The following is a 27,363-nucleotide window of genomic DNA, read 5'->3' on the forward strand; positions in this document are numbered from 1 at the left end:
GAGCGGCTGGGACCGCCCTGGCCCCCGAGGCTGCGCGGGCTGGCGGTCAGCGCCCAGCTCTGGTGGCTGGGCAGAATCGGGTCCCGGTCTGGTACCTCTGCAGGCTGGGCAATTCTCAGCGCTTGTTCCTGCTGCTCCGATGTCTGAACAGGAGGCGAGAACTGTGCAGGGTAATTGGTACATACAGATTCCTGGGCACATTGTGGCGCGCAAAGCCTCGGGGAGCTCAAGGACAGACAATAGGATGACGAGACACAGCTAGAGAGGCTCCTAACGGCTACAGAGAACCGAAACACCGAGACACTCGCCGCCTCAACTCCCCCAGATTTCCCCAGACCCTCATCCACACTGCAAGGGCCTGCCTGGTGGCAGTAACGGTCACCTCCTGCAGCTCCACAGGTGGTCTCAGAGCGTACTCCCACCCTTCAAAGAGTAAACAGTGACTAAAATTACCTCGTTCGTAGAGTCATTTTTTTTTTAAATAAGACTTTTTTATTTTCTTATTTTTTTTAAAGATTTCATATATTTGTTTGACAGAGACACAGCGAGAGAGGGAACACAAGCAGGGGGAGTGGGAGAGGGAGAAGCAGGCCTCCCGTAGACCAGGGAGCCCAATGCTGGGGCTCGATCCCAGGAGTCTGGGATCATGACCTGAGCCGAAGACAGATGCTTAACGACGGAGCCACCCAGACTCCCCTCGTAGAGTCATTTTGAGGGCTGAGAAAATCCGTGCACAGCGTGCAGCGTAGGGCCTGGCCCAGAGATAAACAGCACGTTATTTAATGTTAGTGGACTACGACCCTCTGTTTTTAAAAAGCCTCACAGAGGAGGCTTGCTGAGGTTGCAGAAATTTGCCCTAAATGCGCTGGCAAATTTAAAATCCTCTGCCGCTCGGTGAGTGTGAGACTTGAACTGGAAAGTTTCTGAACTCACAAATGTGGACGGCACACTTTTTTCAGGTTGTTATAAGCATAAAATGAATTAGGCTGGGGTACCCAAGGAATAGCACAGGCTTATTTCAGGTTTCATTGTCACGTGGTCTACTTAAGTCCCATTTTGCAATAGGATGTAACAGTGACCTTAGGAAGGTGACACGGAATTTTACATTACATAAAATAGATTTATTCCTGTGCTGCTGTTATCTCCCTTGTTTCCATATTTAGGAGGAAGCCTTTGAAGAGTTCTCCCTTCATCAAATCTGAGCTTTATTTTGGCTATTTACAATGACCCTGGAATTGCCGGAATCTCTAGACACAGGGCAGTATTTTACTTTTACAGAGTCATTATTTTTCATAAGCCTAGCATCTTGGCTTTAGGGATATTATGGATTACTAGTCCAAACCTCTGGTTTTACATCTGAGGGAACAGAGTCCAAAGGAGTCAGGTGACTCCCCTGTCATACAGTAGCAGACAGGACCAAAATTCTCCAATTCTGGCTTAGTCTCCTTGTAGTAGAGCCTATTGATATTGAGAAGGCTCTGACTGGCTCAAAGCCTTCCTCACTTCAGCAGCGTTCTTTTGATAGGAACAAAGCTCTCAATTCAAATAATATGCCATAACTCAGTGCATTAAATAGTCAGCCCTGGTCTGTTTAAAACTAATAACAAGACATAACAGCAAGAGTAGTAAAGGAATTTTTTCATAAATCTCAGAGATTCCATTAAGCCAGGTCAAAGGAAAACTCATCCCAGCAAGTATGTTTTGATATATTCTGTTATTCTATTGGGAAATAGTTTAATGTGGCGCCTGGGTGGCTCAGTCAGTTAAGCGTCTGCCTTCAGCTCAGGTCATGATCTCAGGGTTCTGGGATCGAGCCCCAAATCAGGCTTCTGCTCAGCAGGGAGCCTGCTTCTCCCTCTCTCTGCCCCCCGCCCCTGCTCATGCACACACCCGCTCTCTCTTAAATAAATACATAAATAAATAAATAAATAAATAAAATCTTCTTTAAAAAAAGAAAAAATAATTTAAGGAATCTATTTTAAGAAAAAAAAAGAATACACACTTTTCATTTCTCCTTTCATTCCAGGACACAAACAAGGCATGACTTGGATTGCTTCACCTTGAAATCAGAGAGCTTTGAGAAAATCAATCCCCTAATAAGTATTCTGCCTAAAGTTTGGATTGGCACAGGTAATATGACAAATTTTCATTTTGTTATAGGATAATTTTTTGTCCATTATTTCCAGGAAGGATAAATCTTATTTTTAGCCATAAAAATTTTTAACTGAAGTAATTTAAAGCCACAATATGAAACACAATTTTAAAAAATAGTCACAAGTCCCTACACTATATAAATGGATTCTATTTTATCATCTCATTTGATGCTTTCTAAAATTCAAATTGTTTAGATCAAACGATAGTTTCCTGGTTTAAAAAGACAAGGCTTATAGAAGTTAAATGATATGCAGGGTCAGCATCCTGCTATAGAAGACCAATGAGGGCTTTTTGGCTCACATGACAATGCTTCCATCATCTCTAAATATATGAAGTTGGTAAACTCATTAGATTAGAACACCAAGGTATACCAAGGCCAAGGATGTTCCAATCCCATGAGATAATTACATAAATTATAATGAGGGGAAGAAAAATGACTCAGAGTGTCTGCTTAATCCCCAAAGCTAGGGATAGTAGGCCAGAAGTATCTCCCTAGAAAGTTATACAAAGACCTCTTAAACTCAACAGTAAATTCACAAATAACCTGGCTAAAAAATGGACCAGAGACCTTAGCAGACAAGTCACCTAAGAAGATATACAGATGGCAAATAAACATATGAAAAGATGTTCCACATCATGTATCATCAAGGAAATGCAAATTAAAACAACATGAGATACCCCTACACATCTATTAGAATGACCAAAATCCAAAACACTGACAACACCAAATGTTGACAAGGATGTGGAGAAACAGGAACTCTCATTCATTGTTGATGTGAATGCAGAATGGTAAAACCACTTTGGAAGATACTTTGGTGGTTTGTTACAGAATTAAAAATGCACTTACCTTCTGATCCAGCAATCACAATGCTTGATATTTACCCAAAGGAGTTGAAAACTTATGTCCATACAAAAATATGCAAAGGCATATGGGTGACTCAGTCAGTTAAGCATCTGACTCTTGATTTCAGCTCAGGTCATGATCTCAGTGAGATCAAGGCCGGGCATGGAGCCTGCTTAAGATTCTCGCTCCCTCTGCCCCTCCCCCACAACTCGTGTGTGCATGCATGCATGTATGCTTGCTTTCTATGTAAAAAAAAAAAAATACATGTGGATGTCTATAGTAGTTTTATTTGTAACTGTTAAAACCTGGAAGCAACCAAGATGTCCTTCAGTAGGTGAATGGATAAGTAAACTGTGGTATGTCTGAACAATGGAATATTATTCAGTGCTAAAAAGAAATGAACTATGAGCACTGGGTGTTATATGCAACAAATGAATCATTGAACACTACATCAAAACCTAATGATGTACTGGGGCACCTGGGTGGCTCAGTCGTTAAGCCTCTGCCTTCAGCTCAGGTCATGATCTCGGGGTCCTGGGATCAAGCCCCACATCGGGCTCCCTGCTTGGCAAGAAGACTGCTTCTCCCTCTCCCACTCCCCTGCTTGTGTTCCCTCTCTCACTGTGTCTCTCTCTGTCAAATAAATAAATAAAATCTTAAAAAAAAAACCTAATGTTGTACTATATGTTGGTTAACTGAACATTAAAAAAAAGAAAATAAATTTGAAGAAAAGTGAGTCAAAAAAATCTTATGACCAATAAAGATATCATATAACAGTGTATTACTATGTATTATATAGAAAATTTTGACACAAAAATGGTGTTTGTTATTTTGATTGCATTTCAAAACTACTAAATTAATCTTGAAAAACAAAAGAAAAAAACTAAAAACAAAACAAACAAAAAAAAGAAATGAACTATCAAGCTGTGAAAAACAGGGAGGAAACTTAAATGCATATTACAAAGTAGAAGAAGCCAATCTGAAAAGTCTATATAAAATATGATTCCAACTATATGACATTCTGGAAAAAGTAAAACTATGGAGACAGTAAAAAAGATGAGAAGTAAAAAGATGCCAGGGGTTAAGGAGGGATGAATGTATGGAGCACGGAGGACTTTTAGGGCAGTGAAACTACTCTGTATACAGAGTATACATACAGTATATATAACAGTGGGTATATATTGCTATACTTTTGTCAGAACCCAGAGAATGTACAACACCGTGAGTGAAGTGCAATGTCAACTATAGACTTTGGGTGATAACGTAGGTTCATCAGTGGTAACAAATATACCATTGTAGTGGGGGATATGAAAACGGGGAAAGCTGTGTATGTGTGGGAGCAGGGAATGTATGGGAAATCTCCGTAGTTTTCATTCAATTATGCTGTTAACTTAAAATTACTCTAAAAATAGTCTATTAAAATATATATTTCTAGAAATTCCCTGGGTCAAAGAAATAAGACTTCCTGTGATTTGTCAGGTAAAGATCTTGGAAGTCATCACTGCATCCTAAAAATAAGTAAAAAGCTGAACTGAAAATCACTAACTCTTCGTAGATCCCTCAGAGAATTCAGGTGACAGCAAACCACTACCCCCAAAACTGGAGAGATAGGTGGATACAGAGAATCACAGCTTACCAAAGCAGAAACCCAAGAGCAGAAAGCTCCTCAGGAACAGATACTAGGGTAGGAAAACCTAAACTATAAATGATGAATTGCTGGAAGTTGAGAGTTAAAAACTCTATCGGGGCCCAGTCTCAGGGGGTTACCCCATGCTTTTGTGAGTTTTGCCTTCTGGAGCTTAACCAAGTTCTCACACTGAAGATTAGAGAATAATGCCCTGATGCTTCAGCAGGGGGAGGGGAAAAGGAACCATTTTGAAATACATCAGACTAGTCTGTTCTTCTTAACAGGACCTGTCATCAAGAGAAACTATTTAACCAAAGCCTAACTAACCCTTTGGGGTTTTATCAGGGTCTAACCAACCTAGAAGAAGGGAAATACCAACTCCAGCCCTCTCTAGCTATCCTGCCCACTAAGGAGGTGAAAAAAAAATGAGAAGCTCTTATGAAGTTCATAGCTCAAGGCACAAGCTCACTAAAAACCTAAGCCTAATCATAGGACTATAGAAAGTTTCCCCTCTCTTGGGGCACCTGGGTGGCTCAGTCAGTAAGTATCCGATTCTTGATTTCAGCCCAGGGTCATGGGATTGAGCCCCACAATGGGATCTGCACTCAGTGTGGAGTCTGCTTGTCTCTCTCCCTCTGCTCCTCCCTCCTCTCTAAAATAAATAAATAAAATCTTAAAAAAAGAAAAAGCTTCCCCTCTCCCCACATCCTCCCATCATATTACCAAAGGCCTATTTACCACAGTTCCTTTCACCCAGAACACCATGTATGGCTTTCAACAAAAAATTACAATGCAAAAAACACAATTTAAAGAGGCAGAGCAAGTACTAGAACCAGACTCAGATATGGCAGGGATGTAGGATTAACAGGCCGGGAATTTAAAATAACTAACTATGATTAATATGCTAAGGGTTTTAATGGATAAATAGCATGATAGAGCAAATGGGGAATGTAAGCACAGGGAGTCTAAGAAAGAAATTCTAAGGAAGACTCACAAAGAAATACTAGAAACTAAAAACATGGAGAAAAATGAAGAATGTCTTTGATGGGCTCATTAATTGACTAGAGATGGCAGTGGAGAAAATCTCTGAACTTGAGGATATGTCAACAGAAACTTCCCAAATCAAAAAGTGAAGAAAAAAGACTGGGGGAGAAAATGGAATAGAATATTCAAGGACTGTGGAAGAACTTAAAAAGGTGGAACAAACAATGTGAATATGAGGAGAGGAAAAAGAGAAAGGAACAGAAGCAATATTTGAAGAAATAATGACCAAGAATCTGCCCCGAATTAATATCAGAGGACAAATCACAGGTCCAGGAAACTCAGAGAACACCAATCGGAATAAATGACAAAAACAAAACAAAACAACAACAACACCCAAAGAAATACAACTAGGCATATCACATTCAAACTTTAGAAAACCAAAGATAAAGAAAAAATCTTGAAAGAAGCAAGCGGGGGGAAAAAACCCTACATTTGGAGGAATAAAAATAAGATTACATCTAATTTCCCTTCAAAAACCATGCAAGCAAGAAGACAGTGGAGTGAAATGTATAGTGTTGAGGAAAAAAAAAAAAAAAAAGGATTGCCAAACTAGAATCCTGTATCCTGCCAAATTATCCTTCAGAAGTGAAGGAGAAATAAAGATTTTCTTTATGAGGGAGTATGTTGTCAACATACCTGCCTTGCAAGAAATGTAAAAAGAAGTTCATCAGAGAGAAAGCAAATGATACAGTTTCAAAAACTTATATCTACATAAAGAAATGAAGAGCATTAGAGAAGGAATAAGTGAAGATAAAATTAAAACTTTTATTTTTCCTATTCTTAATTAATCTAATAGATAACAGTTTGTTCAACATAATAACAGTGACAATGTATTTGATGATTATAGCTTGAATATAAGTAAAAGGATTGCCTATAATGACACAAAGGACTGGGAGGGAGGAACTAGGAATACTTTGTTATTGTAAAGCACTTGCACTACCCATGAAGCAGTATGATGTGTTTTGAATGTGGACTTTGACAGTGGAGTTGTAAAAGGTATATTGCAAACTCTAGGGCAACTATTAAAAAAAAGTTTAAAAACAATAATTCATATGCTAATTCAGTAAGTAAAGGAAGTAAATAGTGTACAGATTGTGAGGGAAGATATAAAACTATCTTTGTTTACAGATGCTATGATTGTGTATGTAGAAAATCTGAAAGAACAACAAAAACCTCTGGGACGAGTATGCAATTTATAGCAAAGCTGCAGGGTACAAGACTAATATACAAAAGTCTATTATTTTCCTTTATATCAGCAATGAAAAATTGGAATTTGAAATAATAAACGCAAGACTATTTACATTAGCACCGCAAAAATGAAGCATTCAATATAAATTAACAAAAATGTATAAGATCTATATGTAAACCTACAAAACTCTGATGAAAGCAATCAAAGAAGAACTAAATAAGTGGAGCGATAACTCTATGTTCGCAGATAAGAAGACTCAATATTGACAAGAAGTCAGTTCTTCCCAACATGATTTATAGATTCAATGGAATCCCAATTAAAATCCCAGCTAGTTATTTTGTGGATTTTGATAGACTGATTCTCAAGTTTATAGGAAGAGGCAAAAGGCCCAGAATAACTAAGACAATATTGAAGAAGGCAAACAAAATTGAACACTATCCTATCAGGAGCTCAACTGGTTTGGGAGAAAGGAGCTGCCAAGTGTTGGAACAACCAATCAAACCAATAAGGAGCCAAAATGAAAGTAACAGTGAAGCCTTTAAACACTTACTGTGATGGTATGAACAAAAGGCTAAAACAGAGAAGATGCCAACTCCCCCCTGCATCATTTCCCCCATGAAATGGCATACCAGTTGAGAGTCAGGTGGATCAGCAGAGATGTGGGCGTTGTCTCACTGTTGAGGGAACCCTGAACAAAAGGATCTGGCTGCTTTATGGACCCTAGAGGGAGAGAGGAGAGGAAGGGCTAGGAGTAGAAAATTGCTGGGTACTGAGTCTAAGTAGGGATAAATGTGTTTAAGGTTTCCCACTTGTCCTGCCCAATAAGGACATACCAGCAGAGTCAGCTGAACAAGACATTTGCCCAAGATCTCAGATAAAGAGACCTAGGAATGAAGTTACAGGGGCTGGGAATGTAAATATGTGAAGAGAATGAACAGCCAGAGGGACATCAGTTCTTCACAGCAACTCCCTTTAGAGATTGTAATACTTGGCTGTATACCAAGTCTGGTATGAGGGGATGGTTTTCTCCCATGAGGCCTGTCAGGTAAAACCTTGTAATTGCCTATAGTCAGGCCTGAAAAATTACACTTACATCATGCAATCCAACAAATCTGATAGTCCTGGAGATTTATCCATGGAGGATATAGAGAGTTTGGGGCAAACTCCAATAGTAGAGTCACGGTGTAGATCCTTATATTCTGGAACAAAGCTATGTACTTCCCCATAAAGAACCTACTCTGAAAAATATGTCCTAGTATGCTACTGGGTCTTAGCAAAGACCAAACTTCTGACCATGGTACATTAAAGGACTATGCAGCCTGAACTGAGGATTATCAAATCAACCAAGTCATAAAGGTGGGCAGAAGCGTCAATGTCCCATTGTATGTAGGAAGTGATATATTCAAACTCAAGCAAAGCCCAAAGGACTCAAGTAAACTACATGAATAAGTGGTCTAGCCTTCCATGTCACTTATCTTTGCAACACTGATGACCTCAAGGGGAGTTCCTTCTGACCAACTAACAGAGGCCTGATTCACATGTAGGTTGGTGCAATGTAGATTGGAACTAGCCATAAAAGGAGAGCTGCCAGCCACATTACAGCCCTATTCAGGAATGGCCCTGCCTGACATTGGTGAGAGGAAATCTTCTCATTACACAGTGTTGTGAGACCTATGTTTGACTTTTCACTTCATGTGAAAGAAGAGCCTGGGCTACAGTTCTATATTGAACATCTGAGCAGAGCCAAAATGTTTGGTTGGGGCCTTAAAAGGGCCTCAGAAGAGGAGTACCTGGGTGGTTCAGTTGGTTGAGTTTCCGACTCTTGATTTCAGCTCAGGTCATGACCTCGGGGTCTTAAGGTTGAGCCCCATGTTGGGCTGCACGCTCAGCAGTGAGTCTGTTTCTCTCCCTCTCCTTTTGCCCCTCCCCCTGCTTGTGCTTTCTCTCTCTCTCTCTAAAATAAATAAATAAATCTTTAAAAAAAGGGAACCTTAAAAGAAATGAGGGTGGAAAATAGGTGACATGGAGGTCTGGGTAGATAATATGCGGATGGACACAATAGGCGTGGGCACGACACACGCAGTTTTGTTGTTTCTCACATTAATGCTCACAAGAGAACACGTACCACAGACGAGGGTCTTGAAAATCAAGTTCACAGAGAGCCCAATTCTATGGATTTTAGCCAGGCTCTGTGTGCACCACTCCAATACTTGACATTGAGCATATGAAGAAAGTGATCATAGGAGCAAAGATGAAAGCCAAGCACAGACACAACAACATGGGATTTCTCTCACCATAGATGATGTTACTTACTGCCTTTGCTGGCTGCGCAACCAGCCCGAAGCAGAGACTGAGGCTAAGTTCTAGATAATGGTAGCAGCCAGCCACCTGTTGGCAGATTGATTACACTCAACCCTTTCCTCCTTGTTGGAGCCATCAAATTGATTTGCTGGGATTATTACATATTCTGAAAATGTTCTGCCTTCCCTGACTGCAGTGTCTCCATAGCACCATCCTAAAGTTATAGAATTCTTTCTTTTGAAATGGTATCCCTATGACATTGCCTTAGAAAATAGACCCACTCAATGTCAAAGGAAATGTGAAGATGGGCTCATGAACTTAAGAATCACTGATTTTACCAAGTACCCTATCACCCAGGAGCAGCCATCCAGAACAAAACAAAACAAACAGCAAAACAGTGGAAATTTCAGCTCAGGTGTCAGCTAGAGAACAGTATCTTGTGAGGTTGGAGCCCTTTCCTTCAGAATGCAGTATATACACTGGTCTCTCGCCAATATATCGTGCTATGTCTCCCAGAATTAGAACACTCAGGTATAAGAACCAAGATGTAGAAGTAGCTGTTGCCTCTCTCATCATCATTATCAGTGACTCACTAATGGAATTTGTGTTTCCTATTCCTGAAACTGTTGACTCTGTTAGGTCAGAAGTCTTGATTCCAGGGGTGAGAAAGTTACAGGGTTCCACCCAATTGGAAGTGTGACTAATATTATGGAGTCACTTTGGGTTCCTCTTACTACTGGACAAACAGGTAAAAAAAAAAAATAGAGTTAATGTACTGGCTGGGGTAATGAATTCTGATTACCAGGTGAAGCTAGAGTTGCTACAGCCTAACGAATGCAGGGAGGATTATGTTCGGAACCTTGGGGAGTCAGTGGAACATCTCTTACCACTTCCATGCCCAGTGTTAACTGTCATTGGGAAATTACAATAACCATAACCAGGTAGAATCAAAACAACCCAGCATGCAACCTACATGGGCCTCAGTAGCCCCAGGACCCAGGCCTAAATCAGTCCCATGGTTATTCTGGCTCCTGTCATCACTTTAAATCTCAGATGAGGCACCATGCCACAGAAGCTAGAATCAGACATTCCCAGCAACTGCCCAAAGGTGCTTTCCTACTTTCTCTGACTCATTTCCCTTTTCCTACACTCTCACTATTCTGGGATTGTACCTCCCAAAGAAAACATTAACAATTAAACTTTGCCTCCATCTCTGTTTGCTAGGGAACTCCAACAAAGACAATCTTCTCTCTCAATTTCTATTCATTAGCTTACTTGATCATTCTAGGCTGTCCAATAAAAATTAGACATCCAGAGCTCTTCAATAGAAATATAATGTATGACTCATAAGTAATTTTACAATATCTAGTAATCACATTTTTAAAAAGTAAAAAGAGGGGCACCTGGCTGGCCCAGTCAGGAGAGCATGACTCTTGATCTTGGGGTCATGAGTTCCAGCCCCACGGGGGAGGGGGGTAGAGATCGCTTAAAAAAAAAAAAAGTAAAAGGAAACAGGTGAAATCAATTTTAATACATTTTATCTAAACCAATATATACAAAATATTATTTTAACATGTTGAATATAATTATTAGTGAGATATTTTACAATATTTTTCAATATAAGGTTTCAAAATCTATTGTGAATTTTATGCTTACAGCACATCTCAATTTGAATCCTAACTTTTGATCTGTATTCACTATCATAAATTTACAGTGAAAAAGATTCACGTACCAATTTGTTCTGAAATATCGGGGGACAATGCTCCATGGATCTCGTATTTCTGAACATCTTATGAGCAGAGGCACTGGATACTTTTGTTCTGGACTATCTTGTAAAGGATATTTGTATTTCAAACAGCCTTGGAAGAAGAACACCCACCCATGTCTTAGTTTAGGTAGTCAGGCAGAGAGCAAGTTTTCCCTTCCAATGGCTTTTTGTTCTATTTAGGCCCTCAGTGGATTAGATGATGCTGAGTCACATCAGGGAGGACACTCTGATTTACTTAGCTTACCGATTCAAATGCTAATCTCTTCCGGAAACGTCTTCACAGACACACCCAGAAATAATGTTTAACCAGTTATCTGGGCATCTTGTGTCCTAGTCAAGTTGACACAAAAAAATCAACCATCACAGTGTACAGTTCAGTGAGTTTGGCAAATGTATATACTCGTGTAATCACTACCCCCATTAAGAAACAGGACATTTAATCCTAGAAAGTTTCCTTGTGCTTCTTTCTAACCATATCTGCCCCCCGCCTTCCCAGGTAACCACTTTTCTGATTTCTATAACCATAGTTTAATTTTGTCTCTCCTTGAATGTCATGCAAATGGAATCGCACACTATGTTTTTTTTTACTTGTTCAGTATAATGTTCTTCACATTTATCCACGTCATTCATCCTTATTCTTGAAAGATCTTTTTCTTGGTGTAGTATTCTAGGGTGATAGTTATTTTTCCTCAGTGCATTGAAGATAATATTCCACTATCTTCTGTTTCCAAGATTTATTGAGAAATCTTTCATTTTTGCTCTTGAGTCGATCTACTTATTGTTTCTTTGAAGGTAACCTACTTTACTTGCAGGAGTGGCAGTTCTATGTGGACCCCCGGACTACAGGTAGGATGCACACAGGCTGTGCAGAGGCTTTTAGAAGTGGGTTCTGGTGTATGACACTCCAAGACACAGGAAGCTGTGTGTAGGCCATACAGGAACATTGGCTGATTTGCAAATATTGAACCACTCTTGCATCCCAGGAATAAATCCCACTTGATTGTGGTGAATGATTTTTTTAAATGATTATTGGATTTGGTTTGCTAATATTTTGTTGATGATTTTTGCATCTATGTTTATCAGAGATATAGCCTATGGTTCTCTTTTTCTGTAGTGTCTTCATCTGATTTGGTATCAGGGTAATGCTGGCCTCATAGATGAATTTGGTTGCTTTCTTTCCTCTTCTACTTTTTGGAATAATTTGAGAAAAATAGATATTAACTCTTTTTTCAGGGTTTGGTAGAATTCCCCTGTGAAGCCATCTGGTCCTGTACTTTCAATTGTTAGAAGTTTTTTGATTACTGATTCAATTTCATTGCTGGTAATTGGTCTGTCCAAATTTTCTATTTCTTCCTGCTTCAGTTTTGGCAGATTGTATGTTTCTAGGAATTTATCCATTTCTTCTAGGTTGTCCAATTTGTTGGCATATAATTTTTCATAATATTCTCTTCTAAACCTTTGTATTTCACTCTCTTCTGGCCTGCAAAATTCTGCTGAAAAATCCGCTGGTAGTCTTATAGGGTTTCCCTTGAATGTAACTATTTTCTCTTGCTGATTTTAAAATTCTCTCAAAAAATAAAATAAAATTCTCTATCATTACTTTTTGCCATTTATTTACTATGTGTCTTGATGTGGACCTCCTTGGGTTGATTTTGCTGGGGACTCTCTGTGCCTCCTGGATCTGGATTCCTGTTTCCTTCCCCAGATTCAGGAAGCTTTCAGCTATTATTTCTTCAAATAAATTTTCTTCCCCCTTTTCTCTCTCTTCTTCTTCTGGGATCCCTATAATATGAATGTTATTAGGCTTGATGATATTGCTAAGTGCCCTAATGCTCTTTTCATTTTTTTTTCTCTCTCATGTTCAGCTTAATTGCTTTCCATTACACTTTCCTTCAGGTCACTAGTCCATTCTTCTTCCTCCTCTAGTCTACTATTTATTCCATCTAGTGTATTTTAAATTTCATTTATTGAGTTCTTCATCTCTGGTTGATTCTTTTTTTTATGTTTTCTACCTCTTTGTTAAGGGTTTCCCTGAGGTCCTTCACTCTTTTCTCAAGTCCAGTGAGTATCTTTATTACCATTACTATATATTCTCCATCAGGCCTATTACTTATCTCCATTTCATTTAGGTTTTTGCTGTGATTTGGTCCTGTTCTTTCATTTGGGACATATTCCTCTGTTTCCTCATTTTGTCTGTCTGTATCTGTTTCTACGTATTAGGAAAGTCAGCTATGTCTTCTGCTCTTGACAGTAGTGGCCTTATGAAGAAGAGGTTCTGTAGTGCCCTGCAGTGCAATATCCCCTATTTACCAGAAACTCACTTCAGGGATGTCTCCTATGAGTGTTGCATGCACCCAGCTGTTGTGACTGAGCTGCTTTTGCCTTCAGTCCAGTTATCAGCAATGGCTCTCTTTGCCTATTTTGGGCGGGGTTTGGCCTTTGTGTTGTTAGTGGGCCAGTCTGGGGCTGCCTTGGGCTTGAGTCAGACCGCATTTGCCAGAGATGCAGTACTACTGATGGGAGAAGGGACCTGGAGTGGAGGCAAGGTAGGTAGTGAGTATTGGCAACACGCTGGTTCCTGCAGGTGGCCTGTGTGTTTATGGGAGGGGAGGATGAGGGAGAGAAATGGTGCCCTCCAGCTCTTTTGTTCCTGAGGAAATCTCTCAAAGATCCCTGCCCCTCCAGCACATGCTCTGAGATTAGTAAACAAATCTCCCTCAAACTGCTGTTCTGCTCTATCTCTGTGAGACTGCTGTGCTATCTCTTGAAGGGTTGGGACTCAGTTTCCTCCTGCCCTCCCAGCTTTCCCACTGGCCTGCTGATTTTTTAAGTTCCAAATTTTAGGTTTCATTGATTTTAAGAACTTGTGAAATTTGGCCCTCAGGTTTTCAAGGCCCAATTGGTATGGGGATTCATCTTCCCAGTGTGGGTCCTCCATGACTGGTGTGGGGTCTGCTCTTCTCCCTTTTTTTCTCCGTGGCATCCCTCCCTCCTGCGGACAGTCCTGTGGGTCCATTTAGCTCCCAGTTGTGTCTCCACACTTTCTACCCTCTTTGATGTGGCCACCTTTCTACATTTAGCTGTGGAGAGTCTGTTCTGCTAGTCTTAGGGTCATCTTCTTGGTTATTTACACTGATGTGGCAGTTATCTAGTTGTATCCATGGTACAAGATGTGCTTAGGGTCCTCCTACTCTGTCATCTTCTTTGTGCTCTTTTGCAATTCTCTATGAATTTTAAAATCATCCATTTCTGCAAAAACAGTCATTAGGATTTTGATAGGGACTGCATTGAATATGTAGATTGCTTTGAGGATCATTGCCATCTTCACAATAATAAATCTAATCCACAGTAGGGTCCTCTTACTCTGTCATCTTCCTCAGAAGTCAATATGTGACTTTTCCTGTCTGGCTTCTTTCACTTAGTGTGTTTTCAAGGTCCATCCACATTGTAGTATGCATCAATACTACATTCCTTTTTATGGCCAAATAATATGCCATAATATGAATATACTACAATTTGTTCATTCATCCATTGTTTCCACCTTTGGCTACTGTGAATAATGCTGCTATGAACATTCATGTACAAACATTTGTTTGAATTTGTTTTCAATTATTTGGAGTATGTATCTAGGAATGGAATTGCTGGGTCACGTGGTAATTCTGTGTTTAAGTTTTTAAGGAACGGCCAATCTGCTTTCCATAGAAGCTGCATCATTTTACATTACCACCAGCAATGTAAAATGGTTCCAATTTCTCCAAATCCTCACAAACACTTATTTTCCATTAAAAAAAATTATAGCCATCCCAGTGGATAAAAAGTGGTATCTTATTGTAGTTTTGATTTGCATTTCTCTAATAACTAACGGTGTTGAGCATCTTTTTCATATGTTTGCTGGCCATTTGTAGATCTTTTTCAGAGAAATATTCAAATCCTTTGCCCATTTTTAAATTGGGTTACTTGTCTTTTTGTTGAGTTTTACAGATTCTTGATATATTCTGCAAACTAGACCCTTGTCAGATAATTTGCAAATATTTTCTCCCATTCTGTAGGTTGTCTTTTCACTTTGATACTGTCTTTGGACATACAGAAGTTTATAATTTTGGTAAGTCCAACTTACCTATTTTTTCTTTCATTGCTTTTGCTTTTGGTATCATTTCTAAGAATTTATTGCTAAATCCAGAGTCATGAAATTTACTCCACCTGAGAGTTTTATGGCTATAGATCTTACATTTAGGACTTTGATCCATTTTGAGTTAATTTTTGCATGTGATGTGAGGTAGAGGTCCAAATTCTTTTTTTTTTTTTTTTGCATGTGAATATCCACTTGTCTTAGAACTAATTGTTGAAGAGCCTATTCACATTGAAAGGTCTTAGGACCCTTGTTGAAAATCAATTGACCGCAGATGTGTATGGGTTTATTTTTGTATTCTCAGTTCTATTTCATTGGTCTGTATGTTTATCTGTATGCTAGTACCATACTCTTAATTACTGTAACTTTGCAGTAAATTTCGAAACAGGAAGTATGAATCCTCAAACTTTGTTCTTCATGATTGTTTGGTTCTTTGTGCTCTTTTGCAGTTCTCTATGAATTTTAAAATCATCCATTTCTGCAAAAACAATCATTAGGATTTTGATAGGGACTGCATTGAATATGTAGATTGCGTTGAGGATCATTGCCATCTTCAGAATAATAAATCTAATCCACAAATACAAGATGTCTTTCCATTTATTTAGGACTTCTTTCAGAAATGTTTTGCAGTTTTCAGGGTACAAGTTTTACGCTTCCTTGGCTATTCCTATTTTATTCTTTTTGATGTTATTTTAAACGGAATTTTTTTATTTTTTAAATTAATTAATTTTTAAAATTTATTTGACAGAGAGAGACACAGTGAGAGAGGGAACACAAGCAGGGGGAGTGGGAGAGGGACAAGGAGGCTTCCCGCTGAGCAGGGAGCCCGATGTGGGGCTTGATCCCAGGATACTGAGACCATGACCTGAGCCAAAGGCAGACGCTTAATGACTGAGCCACCCAGGTGCCTCTGGAATTTTTTTAAAATTACATTTTCAGATTGTTCATTGCTAGTTATAGAACTACAGTCAATTGATTTGCGTGATATCTGTACCCTGCAATTATGTTGAATTCCATTTTTAGCTCTAATAATTTTTTAAATTGTTATTCTTTAGGATTTTCTATATCATGTCATCTGTGAATGTATAGTTTTACTTCTTTCTTTACAATTTTTGATGACCTCATAATTTTAATATCTGAAATTTTTGCAGGTCACATGGCTCCCATTCATGGTGCTATATTCCTTTGTATATATTTTTTTCTTTCTGGTATGTACCTGTGAACTATCACTGAGTCCCTGCAGAGTGTTTGCTTCTGCCAGTACCTGGCTGCTCTGATTTGGAACTATTTTAAAAATTCAATCTTCTTGGGGCGCCTGGGTGGCTCAGTCATTAAGCGTCTGCCTTTGGCTCAGGTCACGATCCCAGGGTCCTGGGATCAAGCCCCACATCAGGCTCCCTGCTCTGTGGGTAGCCTGCTTCTCCCTCTCCCCCTGCTTGTGTTCCCTCTCGCTGTGTCTCTGTCAAATAAATGAATAAAATCTTAAAAAAATTAAATCTTCTTTCTAAAAAGATATTTCGCTTGAGTTTTCTGGGACCACCTAGGTAGTAAGATTTAGGGCTGCAAATCTTCACAAAGGCCTATTACTGCAGATTCTGAGAAAATATTCTCCTGCCACAGAGCACCAACGTTCAAGAGATGCAGACTCCTCCCTATACGTATTAGGGAGGGGCTTCTCTCACTTGACACCACTCTTCGGATGCATTCTGGGCTTCGCCAGGGTCACAAAAATTACAGTTCACTTGGTTTTTCAAGTGTTTTTGAGGTGAAAGTTGGGTTTCTGGTTATATTCTGCTTTCTTTTTGGGCTCCTGGCTTCAATTTGTTTTTGGCTTGTGAGTACTCCTTTCTTGACTGATTATAGACACATTAAAAAAAATTGTTTTTCCCAGGATCTTTTTTTTTTTTTTTAAAGCCGAACGCAGACGCTTAACAACTGAGCCACCCAGGCGCCCCTTTCCCAGGATCTTTAGTTGCTTTTTTACAGGGGAGTTGGTCAGCATAATCGTCCATACTAATGGAAAGTGAACTGTCCATCTATTGATTGTGATGCTATTTTTCTTACAGTAGTCAGAGAGTAAAGAAGGTTCCATTCATTACATCAGTCCCCCTTATCTGTGGAGGGTATGTTTCAAGACCTCCAGTGAATGCCTCAAACTGCTGAAAGTATTAAACCCTCTATATACCATGTATTTTCCTATACATACATACCTATGATAAAGTATATTGTTGTAACTGTATAAGAAAAGTTACGTGAATGTGGTCTCTCAAAATATCTTACAGTACTGCGCTCACCCTTCTTGTGATAGAAGAGGATAAAATGCCTGCGTGATGGGATTAACTGAGGTAAATGTGACATAATTAGGCTACCATTGACCTCCTGACGATGTAACAGGATGATCTGCTTCTGGACCACAGTTGACGAGGAACTAAGACTGTGGGTAAGGAAGAACTACTTTTCTATAGTATATTGTAGTTTTTTTTTTTTTTTACTTTTGGTGTTAAAAATATAGCAAGAAATATTTTTGGTAAAGTCCACCGTTTAGACTTTAAATATTTGGCCACCTAACAATGTGCCTGGCAGTCATCACTAGATTGAGGAATATAGCAGAACAAAAACAGACAAAATCTCTAACAGAGCTTACATTCTGGATAGGGTTGAAGAAACAATAAATATTACATGCAAGTTGTATAATATTGAATATGCCATGGCACATTCTACAATGGCAGGGCTGTTGGTATTTCATGAGGAATAGTTGAGAAAAACCACTCTAAAGTTTGACATTTGAACACTTATAGAGAAGAGGGAGCCGTATGGCATCTGAGGTAATTCTAGGCAAAGAGAAGAACAAGGCAGACATCTTAAGATGAAAGTCCCGCATGTTCAAGTCTCACCAGAGGCCTGTATGACCGAGCTGAGGGAGCTGGGGAGTGGTGGAGCAGAATATGCTGAAGCAGCAGAGGTGGTGGGAAAAGTCATTACAGCTTATAGTTCACCTTAGTAATTCCGGTTTTACTCTGAGATGGAAAACGGTTAGGTTTGCAGTGAGGACACGTCATGTGGCTTAAAAGGATTATTCTGGGTGTTGTGTGTGGGACAGACTGCTGCAAAGTAAAAAGCAGGGAGGACCACTGAGGAGGCTATTGCAATAATCCAAAAGGTGTTGGAGCGTTATACCATGGTGGCAGCGGTAAATACAGGGAATAAGTAGATTGAGTAAAAATTAAAAGTAGAACTGAAAAAAAAAAAAACCCTGAAAGGATTGCTGTTTAATTTGTGTGAGAAATCAAGGCTGATGCCTAGGCTTTGGGCCAGTGCAACTCAAAGGAATGTTTACATTTACTGAGGCCGAAAAGGGGTAGGGGTGTGTGTATCTGTGTAGAAATCAAGTAGGTTTTAAGGTAGCTTTTAGGTAGCCAGATGGATAATGAGTAAGGAGCTATAAAGTTTAGGAGAGATAGCTGGGAGGTCAGCAAATGACAATGGTTAACTATGTTCTCTTAAGCAACCAGGGCACGAAAACTCCAGTTGTTTGGTCTTGACACTATTCAAATTTAACATAGCAACAAGGTACTGAGTTATTTAAGAGGCTCACACAATAGTATGCACAATGAAAATGAGTTATTTCATAAAACCATTTTCAGTACAGGAAAACTGATGGCTCTTAAAATTTTTTAAATTTCATCCAGAAATAGTGCACAATTTGGATAACTGACAATGGGATCTTAACTAAAATTCCATGTAAAAGAGCAATTACTAGAAATAGTGTGCCAGAGTTAAAATTCATAAAAAAATTCTCCCAAATGGAAAGTATCAAATAGTTATAGGGTAGCAGGAAAGAATGCAAAATTCTCATTACTGGGGACCTAAAGAAAACAATCTTCCTAGCCTTTCTAGAAAAGTTCTTTTACACAGTTCTTCCATAACTCTTCTTGGGGGGTTGGGGGTGCAGGGGTGGTCATGCTTTTAAATCCTGTTTCCAAATACCTTTACAATTTATATTACGTTGGGGTTGTTGAAAGCTTTAATAGCTACTTTTGAGTATGTTCAATATATGCTAAATCCAGTGAACACTGCAAACACTCTAAACATGAATCCTTACCCTTTCACTAAACCCCCTCCCCCCCGAAAAAAACCAAAAAACTACTAAGCCATTTTAGGCCACAGAATGAGACCAGTGTTCAAATCCTTGCTCAGCTTTTCAACCAACACTTGGCCAACTTTTGTACCTGGTTACTCTTTAAATACTACTTGGCCATTGGTTGAATTATATATACACAAATAAAGCTAAATGTCATAAATTTGAAGGTCACTGGGTTAGACAAATTACTTGTAGGATGTTAAGTAAATGTGTAAAACCACCTATACTTCAAAGTGCTATAAATTTGTCAGATATAAAGTGGAAATGTAGTATTTGGGCATCCAACAGTTCTCATATCCCTATGAAACAGCAAGAGGTGTCAAAAAACTAGCTATAGGGCTCAAGGACTGCTGCTGTGGGCTGTCAAGAGCTAGATTTCAGAATCACTTGGATGGCTTTTTAAAACAGAGCACTGGGTTTCTCAAATTTTCTCAATCAGTAGACCTGGAGTGTGGTCTGATAATTTCCATTTTAAAGAACTTCCCAAATGATACTGATTACTAGTCTTTGAACCACACTTTTGAGAACTAGTCTTAATTCTTTATAGACCACAGTTTTATAACTATTTTAAGAGGTTCAAAATAGAACTCACACACAGTATTAAAGTGTGGATTTCATGTCAGCTGGAATTACTGAGACCAAAGTGTCTTTAAACACAGACTTTAATGGTAACAATTCCTTTAAGCTCAATTAACCTTAGCTATTACAAGTGTTAAGCAGATGTCACTATTAAGACAATATTCAGTGACTTGTACTGGTTTCCTCATAAAATAGAAGACAAATTCACTTAAAAGTGTAATCAACAATCATTTAACAGTTTTGTTATGCCAACACAAAACATGGCTAATTTGAGTTACCTCCAAAATCACTAACACAGCATGATCAGTAACTGAAGCATATTTTAACTAAGCCATTAAAAAAAAAAAAAAAGTGAGTGTTTCACTACCCCTGAGACCACTAGTTAACTGTGGTTCATACTTTTAAAAATTGTGAGTACACCCACACAAGAAAGCAAACAAGCTTTTTAAAAAATCTGGTATCACATTGCAAACTTGCCCAGGAAAAAGGAGTCACTTAAAATATAATTTACCATTAACAGGTCACATGGACTATACTTCTCATAGATTGAGAAACTCAGTATTAAAAATTTGAGTTTATGCATGAAAAGATCTAGGAAATATGTAAGAACCAAAATCAATTTTTAATCTAATATGCATCCAGTCCTACACACGGCACTAGTAATGTATATGGGGAAAAAGGGCAAATTCTTGGATTCTTTTGAAGGTTTCATTGGAGATGATCTCAAGTCCGGTGTCCATACATTCAAAAATGTTGGTTTTCCAGGTACTTTACTGTTCTCTTAAACCTGGAGAAGCCATTATGGCTTATTCCCTTAGAAGTGACGTAAGAAATGTTGTAGAAAGCATCAAAGATACAGAGAACTGGACACATCTAGTAATTATTATGACAAGCAATGGTTTTAAGTCATCTCTATGAATACGTAAGGTTGTCTAAGGCTAAAAAAAAAATCAACTTGAAAGTCATTTAGGAATTCAGAAGCTCTGACAAACTGTTTATTCACAGCTGGCTTTCAGTGATATGCCTACTAAAGCTATTACTTTGAGAGTATAGAATCAGAAGTAATTATTTTGAAAACAGAGCAAAAGAACAGTATTTCTTACCTTATGGAGCAGTAGGCTACTAATTTTTCATTTGCAATTTGAATCCAAAATAGCTTTAACAGTATGACATCTACTTTTAAGGAGTAATTTTTTAAGTAAAAGATGAAATGAAAAAAATTCACTCGTTGGAAAATTGTATAGCTGGGTTGATATTTCTCAATGAAATGCTTAAATCACAGAATTAACAAAGTCAGAACATCTTCGGAAGGCATGCATTTCACTTGCAGTTTAGAGAAAAACCTTAAGTCAATAAACCATGTCCAAACTACGTATTAAAATGTTTATAAAAAAATCAAGCTTTAACATTTATTTTATATCTAGCTTTCCACATCTGTGTGCAGACAAGGAGTAAGATTGCACATAAATGTAAGCAGTGCAAAAATGTGGAAGTGGAGAAAAGTCACAGATGTGCTAGAAATCAAATACAAGATTTTAAGAAAGCAATGGACAAATCAAAATAACTAGGAAAAAAATGAAACTATAGGGTCAGGATTAGGAAGGGTGAAGAATGATAATGCCCTTGTTACTACAGAAGTTAGTGGCACAGATAGCACTTGTCAAACAAAAAATAATCCAATAGCATTGACTTTTATTCATTCATGTTAAGTCACCTGAAATGATATTTGTAGCATTTAAATGCTCATTAATGTAAATGGCTGAACAAATCCATTTCAATGGATATTCAATATCCCACATAGTTAAGTCACTTCAACACAGCCTCATGACAACTCCCACACCAAAACAGTACTTTATTTTGTAAATTTTGACCCATTATTACTCCCATGTTATGGTTTTTTCAGCTGTCAAGTGTACAAGGTGAAGAAAAAAATTTAGTTAGATGGGGGTTGCACCTGGAAAATAAACTTCAACTCCATATACATGTTTCAAAACTGCTGGGTCCCAAGTCCATCTATGAACTCCAGGGCTGCCAGGATCACGTGCAGCATACTAAAGCTACACTATCCGAATAGCTTATTAATTCTGCATAAATCAGGTCAATCAATGTGTCAACCTGTAACAGACTGTGCACTTTTAACTGAACATGGCAAAATATTCACTCTTTTGAACTTTACATCATCATTTGATGTCAAACAATGAAGCAAATCCCAACAGTATATACAAAAACAGCTTTGCATTTACAAAAGATTGTTTCCCATACTGATTAATTCAGGCAGCTAACTCATTGGTTTATGCAACTTTATTGAAGAAAAATAAATCAATTACTAGCAGAGCTATTAGTTGATCACTCATCCATTGACAACTTGCATCATTTATTCAGTGCTATATTAAACAGTGTATTGGAAGATAGATTAACTAATAGCTCCAAGCCTCCTAACAATTTAAATGAGAATTACAAAATGTTTGAGACCCTATTTTGGAATACAAAGGGTGTTTGACTTCCAATTTCCATTCTCTGTAGAACAAGAACAGGTCATTCCTTTATTGACATGCATAAAATACATCACATTTTCTGTTCTGCTGATGCTATAAATTCAATACCAATTCTCCAGCCACATCAGTTATGAGCATAAAGTATATCATGTAACCTCAAATCTCTAACAGTGGAAGGCTTAAAAAAAGACTGGATGCTAGAATAATGCTGCTTCCTTTGATGTGACAACTGAGCATCCATCTCCCTCCCCCTCAGATGATTTCTTCAGCATGTTAGAGCAGTGAGGAATGGTTTTAGTCTCATAACCAAGTTAGAGTGAAGACATTGGCCACATAATACACATGCTCCATTTTTAAAAAAATTCTGAATCTTGGGCAACTGTTCTCTTGTAACTACTTTACAGTTTCTAAAAGCAGTTATTGTCCAAAGCTGGAAGAACTTAAGTCTTCTCAGATGAGCATGTGAATGAATGGAGGGAGGTAAACAAAAAATAAAATTAAAAAAGATGAGGTCTGATAGGGGAGCAGCCGGATAAGAAAATCAAAAAAGGAACAGTAATTTAAAGTTTATTCCAGCTATAATGCAGGTTATTCTGACTTTAAGGTAGCATCACATGGCATACTTCTGAGTCCATTCCCGAGATATTCTGTTGTACCTGTAAATAAAGAAGATGTTACTTAAAAAGTTAAAAATGAATTCTTAATACTTTAAAGGAAAGATTGCTATTTTACCTCCAGACTCATCAGAGTCATCTCTCATGGTTATGATTAGAATTAAGCCAACGGAGAGAAAAAGCATTGGTACTCAAAGCAATGTGGGAAATGGAAACCTTATGCTTCCAATACAATAAAAATATTTTAGTAAACACATTAAGGTGGCAGTGATATTGGGGAGGCTAACAAAAATCAAAGACCTTTTCTCTCCCCTACCACCTAGTTAAATGTTCTATTTGAAATTCTAAAATTAGTATCCATTCCAACAAATTTTAACATTAAAAAAAGGATTTTACAGTTCATCATGGACTTATGTCTGAGTACAACACAGATTCTGAACATCTATAGAAATTTCCATCAAAGCTGGAACCAAACAATTTTATGTGAAACGACCTTGAGAAATTACTAGAGCCTGGGTAATACCAGAAAATACCTTTGAGATTTAAGTACAGGTAGAAGATTAGACACTGGGGAGGGTGAAAAAAGCAATTTTCAAGAGGGAAGTGGGTGGGACTGGTACGTATGTGTTAATTAGAACACTTATGTGTTACTTTTAGAAAGTGTGGTGATTGGAGCTAACAAGCCCCGCTTGAGACCTAATAAATGGGAATCTCTACTAGGAGTACAACTTGGGGGCATCTGTTTAAAAGATCAACAGATAATTCACACAAGAGCAACGTTGTTTATTACTGAGGACTTCTCTAATATTGACAAATGCTATCAATTTCTCCCTGTATTATATCCATGCCATAGGCTACTTACCAAAATAGTGATAACTAAGATACATCAAGGGGCACAAGAGAACTTTTAGATTTGTATTTCTAGTTTAAAGTTTGTAAAATATTAACTAGCTTCATTTCAAACCAAGAACTAAACATGGTTCAACCATTTTTCTAAACTTTGGCATATAGAAGTTCTTTCTACCATTCATGGTTACCTCATTTAAGGACACCCTCTCAAAAAGCCAGCACTTTAAAACAAAGGTTTCATTTAGCATACAAGGAGCCACAAAGTATAGTTGATATTAATACATGCTTGTCAGTAATGAACATTTAGTTTAGATGCTTAGAAGCTTTATTAAAAGTGTTTTCCCCTTATATTATTATTTCTTGGCCAAATTTGAACTGAATCACCACATTCCATATAGTACTGGTATAAAGGTTAAATTGTGCCAAATTTAAAATGTAAATACCATAGTAGTTTGAAAAAGATACTACTTAAACTTTAATTTCTTACTAGTGCTATATAGAATTGTTTTGCCATGCAAAAATACTCTCAAGCAATAATGACTACTGGGTATACTTTCACGCTAAACAGAGATCAAGCAGTTAACTGTACAGTTTTCAAAAAACTGTAAATGTTACCTTTTGTTAGTTAATAAAGTGCCTTAAAACATGCAGCACTCAAGTGCTGGCAGTACCATGAATAAGTGCACCATAGAGTGCAGATCCTCTTACCCTACAACATAGCGTATTTCTCTGTCCACTCTCTTGCTAACCTATTGTACCTAATTGAACAAGTATACTTAGCATTAATTATAACATACAACAAAGTTATAATGGTGAAGTCGTACATAAAGATAATTCAAATATTTGAGAAACTTAGACAAATTTTTATAACAGTACCAGTGTTTCAAAAACATGATTGGGTAAAGAAAACTTTGCTTTCTTCCCAAAAACTTAGTGACAAAGCACTGAACATGTTAGAAAAATAGAACGTTTTAGAGGGGCTATTCACTGTCACATAAACTAAAAAAAAAAAAAAAAAAAAAATTCCCATTTCAAAAACTACCTTTCTGTACATTTTAACTACTATCTTACCAGAAATACATCACCAAATCTTCTTGGCATTGCCAAAACTTACAAGAGTATAAGCCTAGCTCATTAAGATAAATCACTCTTTATATTATTTCCTTGAATTACTACATACTTACTTATCTCTGTCTGTTTTATAGATCCGTGCAATCTCTGGCACTAGGGGGTCATCTGGGTTTGGATCACATAGCAGTGAACAAATGGATAAAAGAACTGCAAATAAAAACAAAAACAAAGTCTGTTACCCAGCATCAGGAATTTGGATAAATAAAAGTATATTTAAAAACGTCAATCCTCGGGGCACCTGGGTGGCATTAAGTGTCATTAAGTGTCTGCCTTCAGCTCAGGTCATGATCCCAGGGTGCTGGGATTGGGCCCCACATCGGGCTCCCCCCAGCTCAGCAGGAAGCCTGCTTCTCCCTCTCCCACTCCCCCTGCTCATGTTCCTGCTCCCGCTATGTCTCTGTCAAATAAATAAATAAAATCTTAAAAAAAAAAAGAAAGCCAGCCACTGGTTTCTCAAATTTAAAAAAATAAATAAATAAAAACGTCAATCCTCAGAACATTTTTAGTTTGTACCTTAATGTCAGTGAGACAAGTCCATATAGAGATTTTGCTTCATAGGAGACAAACTCCTGGTAAATAAGGAATGCTAGAAATAGAGCTTTGTACTGCGCCAAACTCAGGAGTTCTGGGATATTCAAATGATGCTGTATTAGTTTATTAATAATCATTTTTAAAAAGTGACATTAGAATTTAAGTAACTGGAGTTTCTTGGTACTTTGAGGGGAGAAATCTAGCAAAGAATATGCAGGGAACACCTGTGCAATGTTATTCTCAGTTGTTAAGGCATGATGAAAAATTCATTCTAGGGGAGCCAGCTGGCTCAGTCAGGAGAGCATGTGACTCTTGATCTTGGAGGTTGTGGATTCAAGTCCCATGTTAACAGTAGCAATTACTTAAATATTTAAAAAGACAAATCCATTCTCTGCCCTACCCTTGGGTGAGTTTCACAAAAACTCCAACTGCTCCATTGTGTTTTGTCTCCTTGAATATATAAACTAAAAGTACTGGTTAAATGAATGTGGGGATCTAGCTCTATTACTAAGTGAGCCTTCTCAACTCTAGCTCTTACCCTGACCTGTTCAATATATGATCTTGGAAGATACCAAGTATCACAGAGCATGTATCTAATTCATTTTGTCTGCCTGTTATGTGCCAGACACCACAAAGTGTTATAAAATTTTAACATATAAAAGCTTAGAGCGGTTATGAAAATCTTCAAAGATAACATTACCATAAAAAGACAGTACTAATGTAATATATATTATAGCAAATATAATTTTAAACCCAAAAGGCAGGAGGACACACATAAAAATTCAACCCACATTTATAGAAACATAGTGATGATTCCCAACAGTGATAAACTTGGACCCTACTATTAGGATGTTCTTGATACTGCATCTGTATACTATCTGTATACATGCAGATCTGTAATAACATGGTGTTAAGAGAGCTTGATTTGCAAGGAAACTGGAATGTATCCCAAGAAGGTGAAAAACAATTATGTCACACATGAAATTATAGCAGCATTCACCAAAACTGATTTTTTTCTTCTCCAAGAGTGATTTCAAATTCATTGTATACAAACATGTATCTGAAACACTCTCTTAATTAGCAACATTAAAAAAACCCTCATTTTTTTGTACCTAAGGGATGCTAAATCAACACCAAAACCCAAAATTTACTGGAAGGCAAACTTCCTTCCTATTATGTAGTTTTGTGGTAAGTCATTTTTTTTGTGTGTGTACGTATGTGTGTGTGTGTGTGGGGGGGGTGACAAAAGCCACCATAGTCATTCAAAATGGAGAAAGATGGAAGCACTCCATCTCTATCTGGAATATTCATGTGGAGACTAGACAACCTATTAGAGATGTCACATAATGGACCCTTATTAAAAGTAGAAGACCAAAATTAATCTAGAGACATTTCCAAGACTCTAATAATTTCAGCTTATTACTAGGTAGGAACAACCTATTAAACACAACACCTATTTAAAAGGCTTTTTATCTAAAAAAAAATACTGTAATAAACACAAGAAAGCAAAATCAGAATCTTCCTATAATGGAAACCAAGATTTAAAACCTCTATTAAACTTTAGATCTACCATTTTATACAACGCTTCGAAGCGAGTTGAGATGTGAGTGGGTCTAGAATTGAAAATACTACAGAAATCTATTTAAGAAACTTTATTTGCAAATAATGCCTACACCCTAATTTGAATTTTAACTTTTTCCCACAAAATCTTTAATCAATACCACTAAAAGCATAAAATGTAACTTTTCCTTCCCCACCTCTTACCAAAACATTGGCATAATATTAAGTAGGCCCCAAAATGAAACTTTTTTTTAAAGATTTTATTCATTTATTTGACAGAGAACGGGAGCACAAGCACACAAGCAGGGGGAGCAGCAGAGGGAGAGAGAAGCAGGCTCTCTGCCAAGCAAGGAGACTGACGCGGGGCTCGATCGCAGGACCCCGGGACCACAGTCCAAGCCCAAGGC

The 27,363-nt window shown here is 37.9% G+C and overlaps 1 protein-coding gene and 1 long non-coding RNA gene across 10 annotated transcripts in view; one reads left to right on the forward strand and one right to left on the reverse strand.

Moving 5' to 3' along the window:
* Window positions 1–37: 37 nt before the first annotated feature.
* LOC113924591 lies at window positions 38–27,283 on the forward strand. The gene is made up of 4 exons (XR_003520728.2): window positions 38–170; window positions 2,027–2,130; window positions 17,339–17,496; window positions 27,236–27,283. It is a non-coding gene; the product is annotated as an uncharacterized LOC113924591 (long non-coding RNA).
* The window catches only part of UBE2D3 (ubiquitin conjugating enzyme E2 D3), a 28,331-nt gene continuing 22,414 nt past the window's right edge, over window positions 21,447–27,363 (reverse strand). For 6 of the 9 annotated variants that reach the window (XM_027598537.2, XM_027598538.2, XM_027598534.2 and 3 more), the window contains 3 exons: window positions 24,919–25,012; window positions 24,443–24,492; window positions 21,447–22,927 (listed from right to left, as the gene is read on the reverse strand). In XM_027598537.2, the coding sequence (XP_027454338.1) occupies window positions 24,444–24,492; window positions 24,919–25,012 (143 nt within the window). In that variant the 3' untranslated portion in view covers window positions 21,447–22,927; window position 24,443. The remainder of the gene's footprint in view (window positions 22,928–24,442; window positions 24,493–24,918; window positions 25,013–27,363) is intronic. The other 3 variants (XM_027598542.2, XM_027598541.2, XM_027598540.2) reach the window with 1 other exon arrangement.

The sequence above is a fragment of the Zalophus californianus genome, chromosome 2, assembly GCF_009762305.2.
Source record: "Zalophus californianus isolate mZalCal1 chromosome 2, mZalCal1.pri.v2, whole genome shotgun sequence".
Lineage (NCBI taxonomy): Eukaryota > Metazoa > Chordata > Mammalia > Carnivora > Otariidae > Zalophus > Zalophus californianus.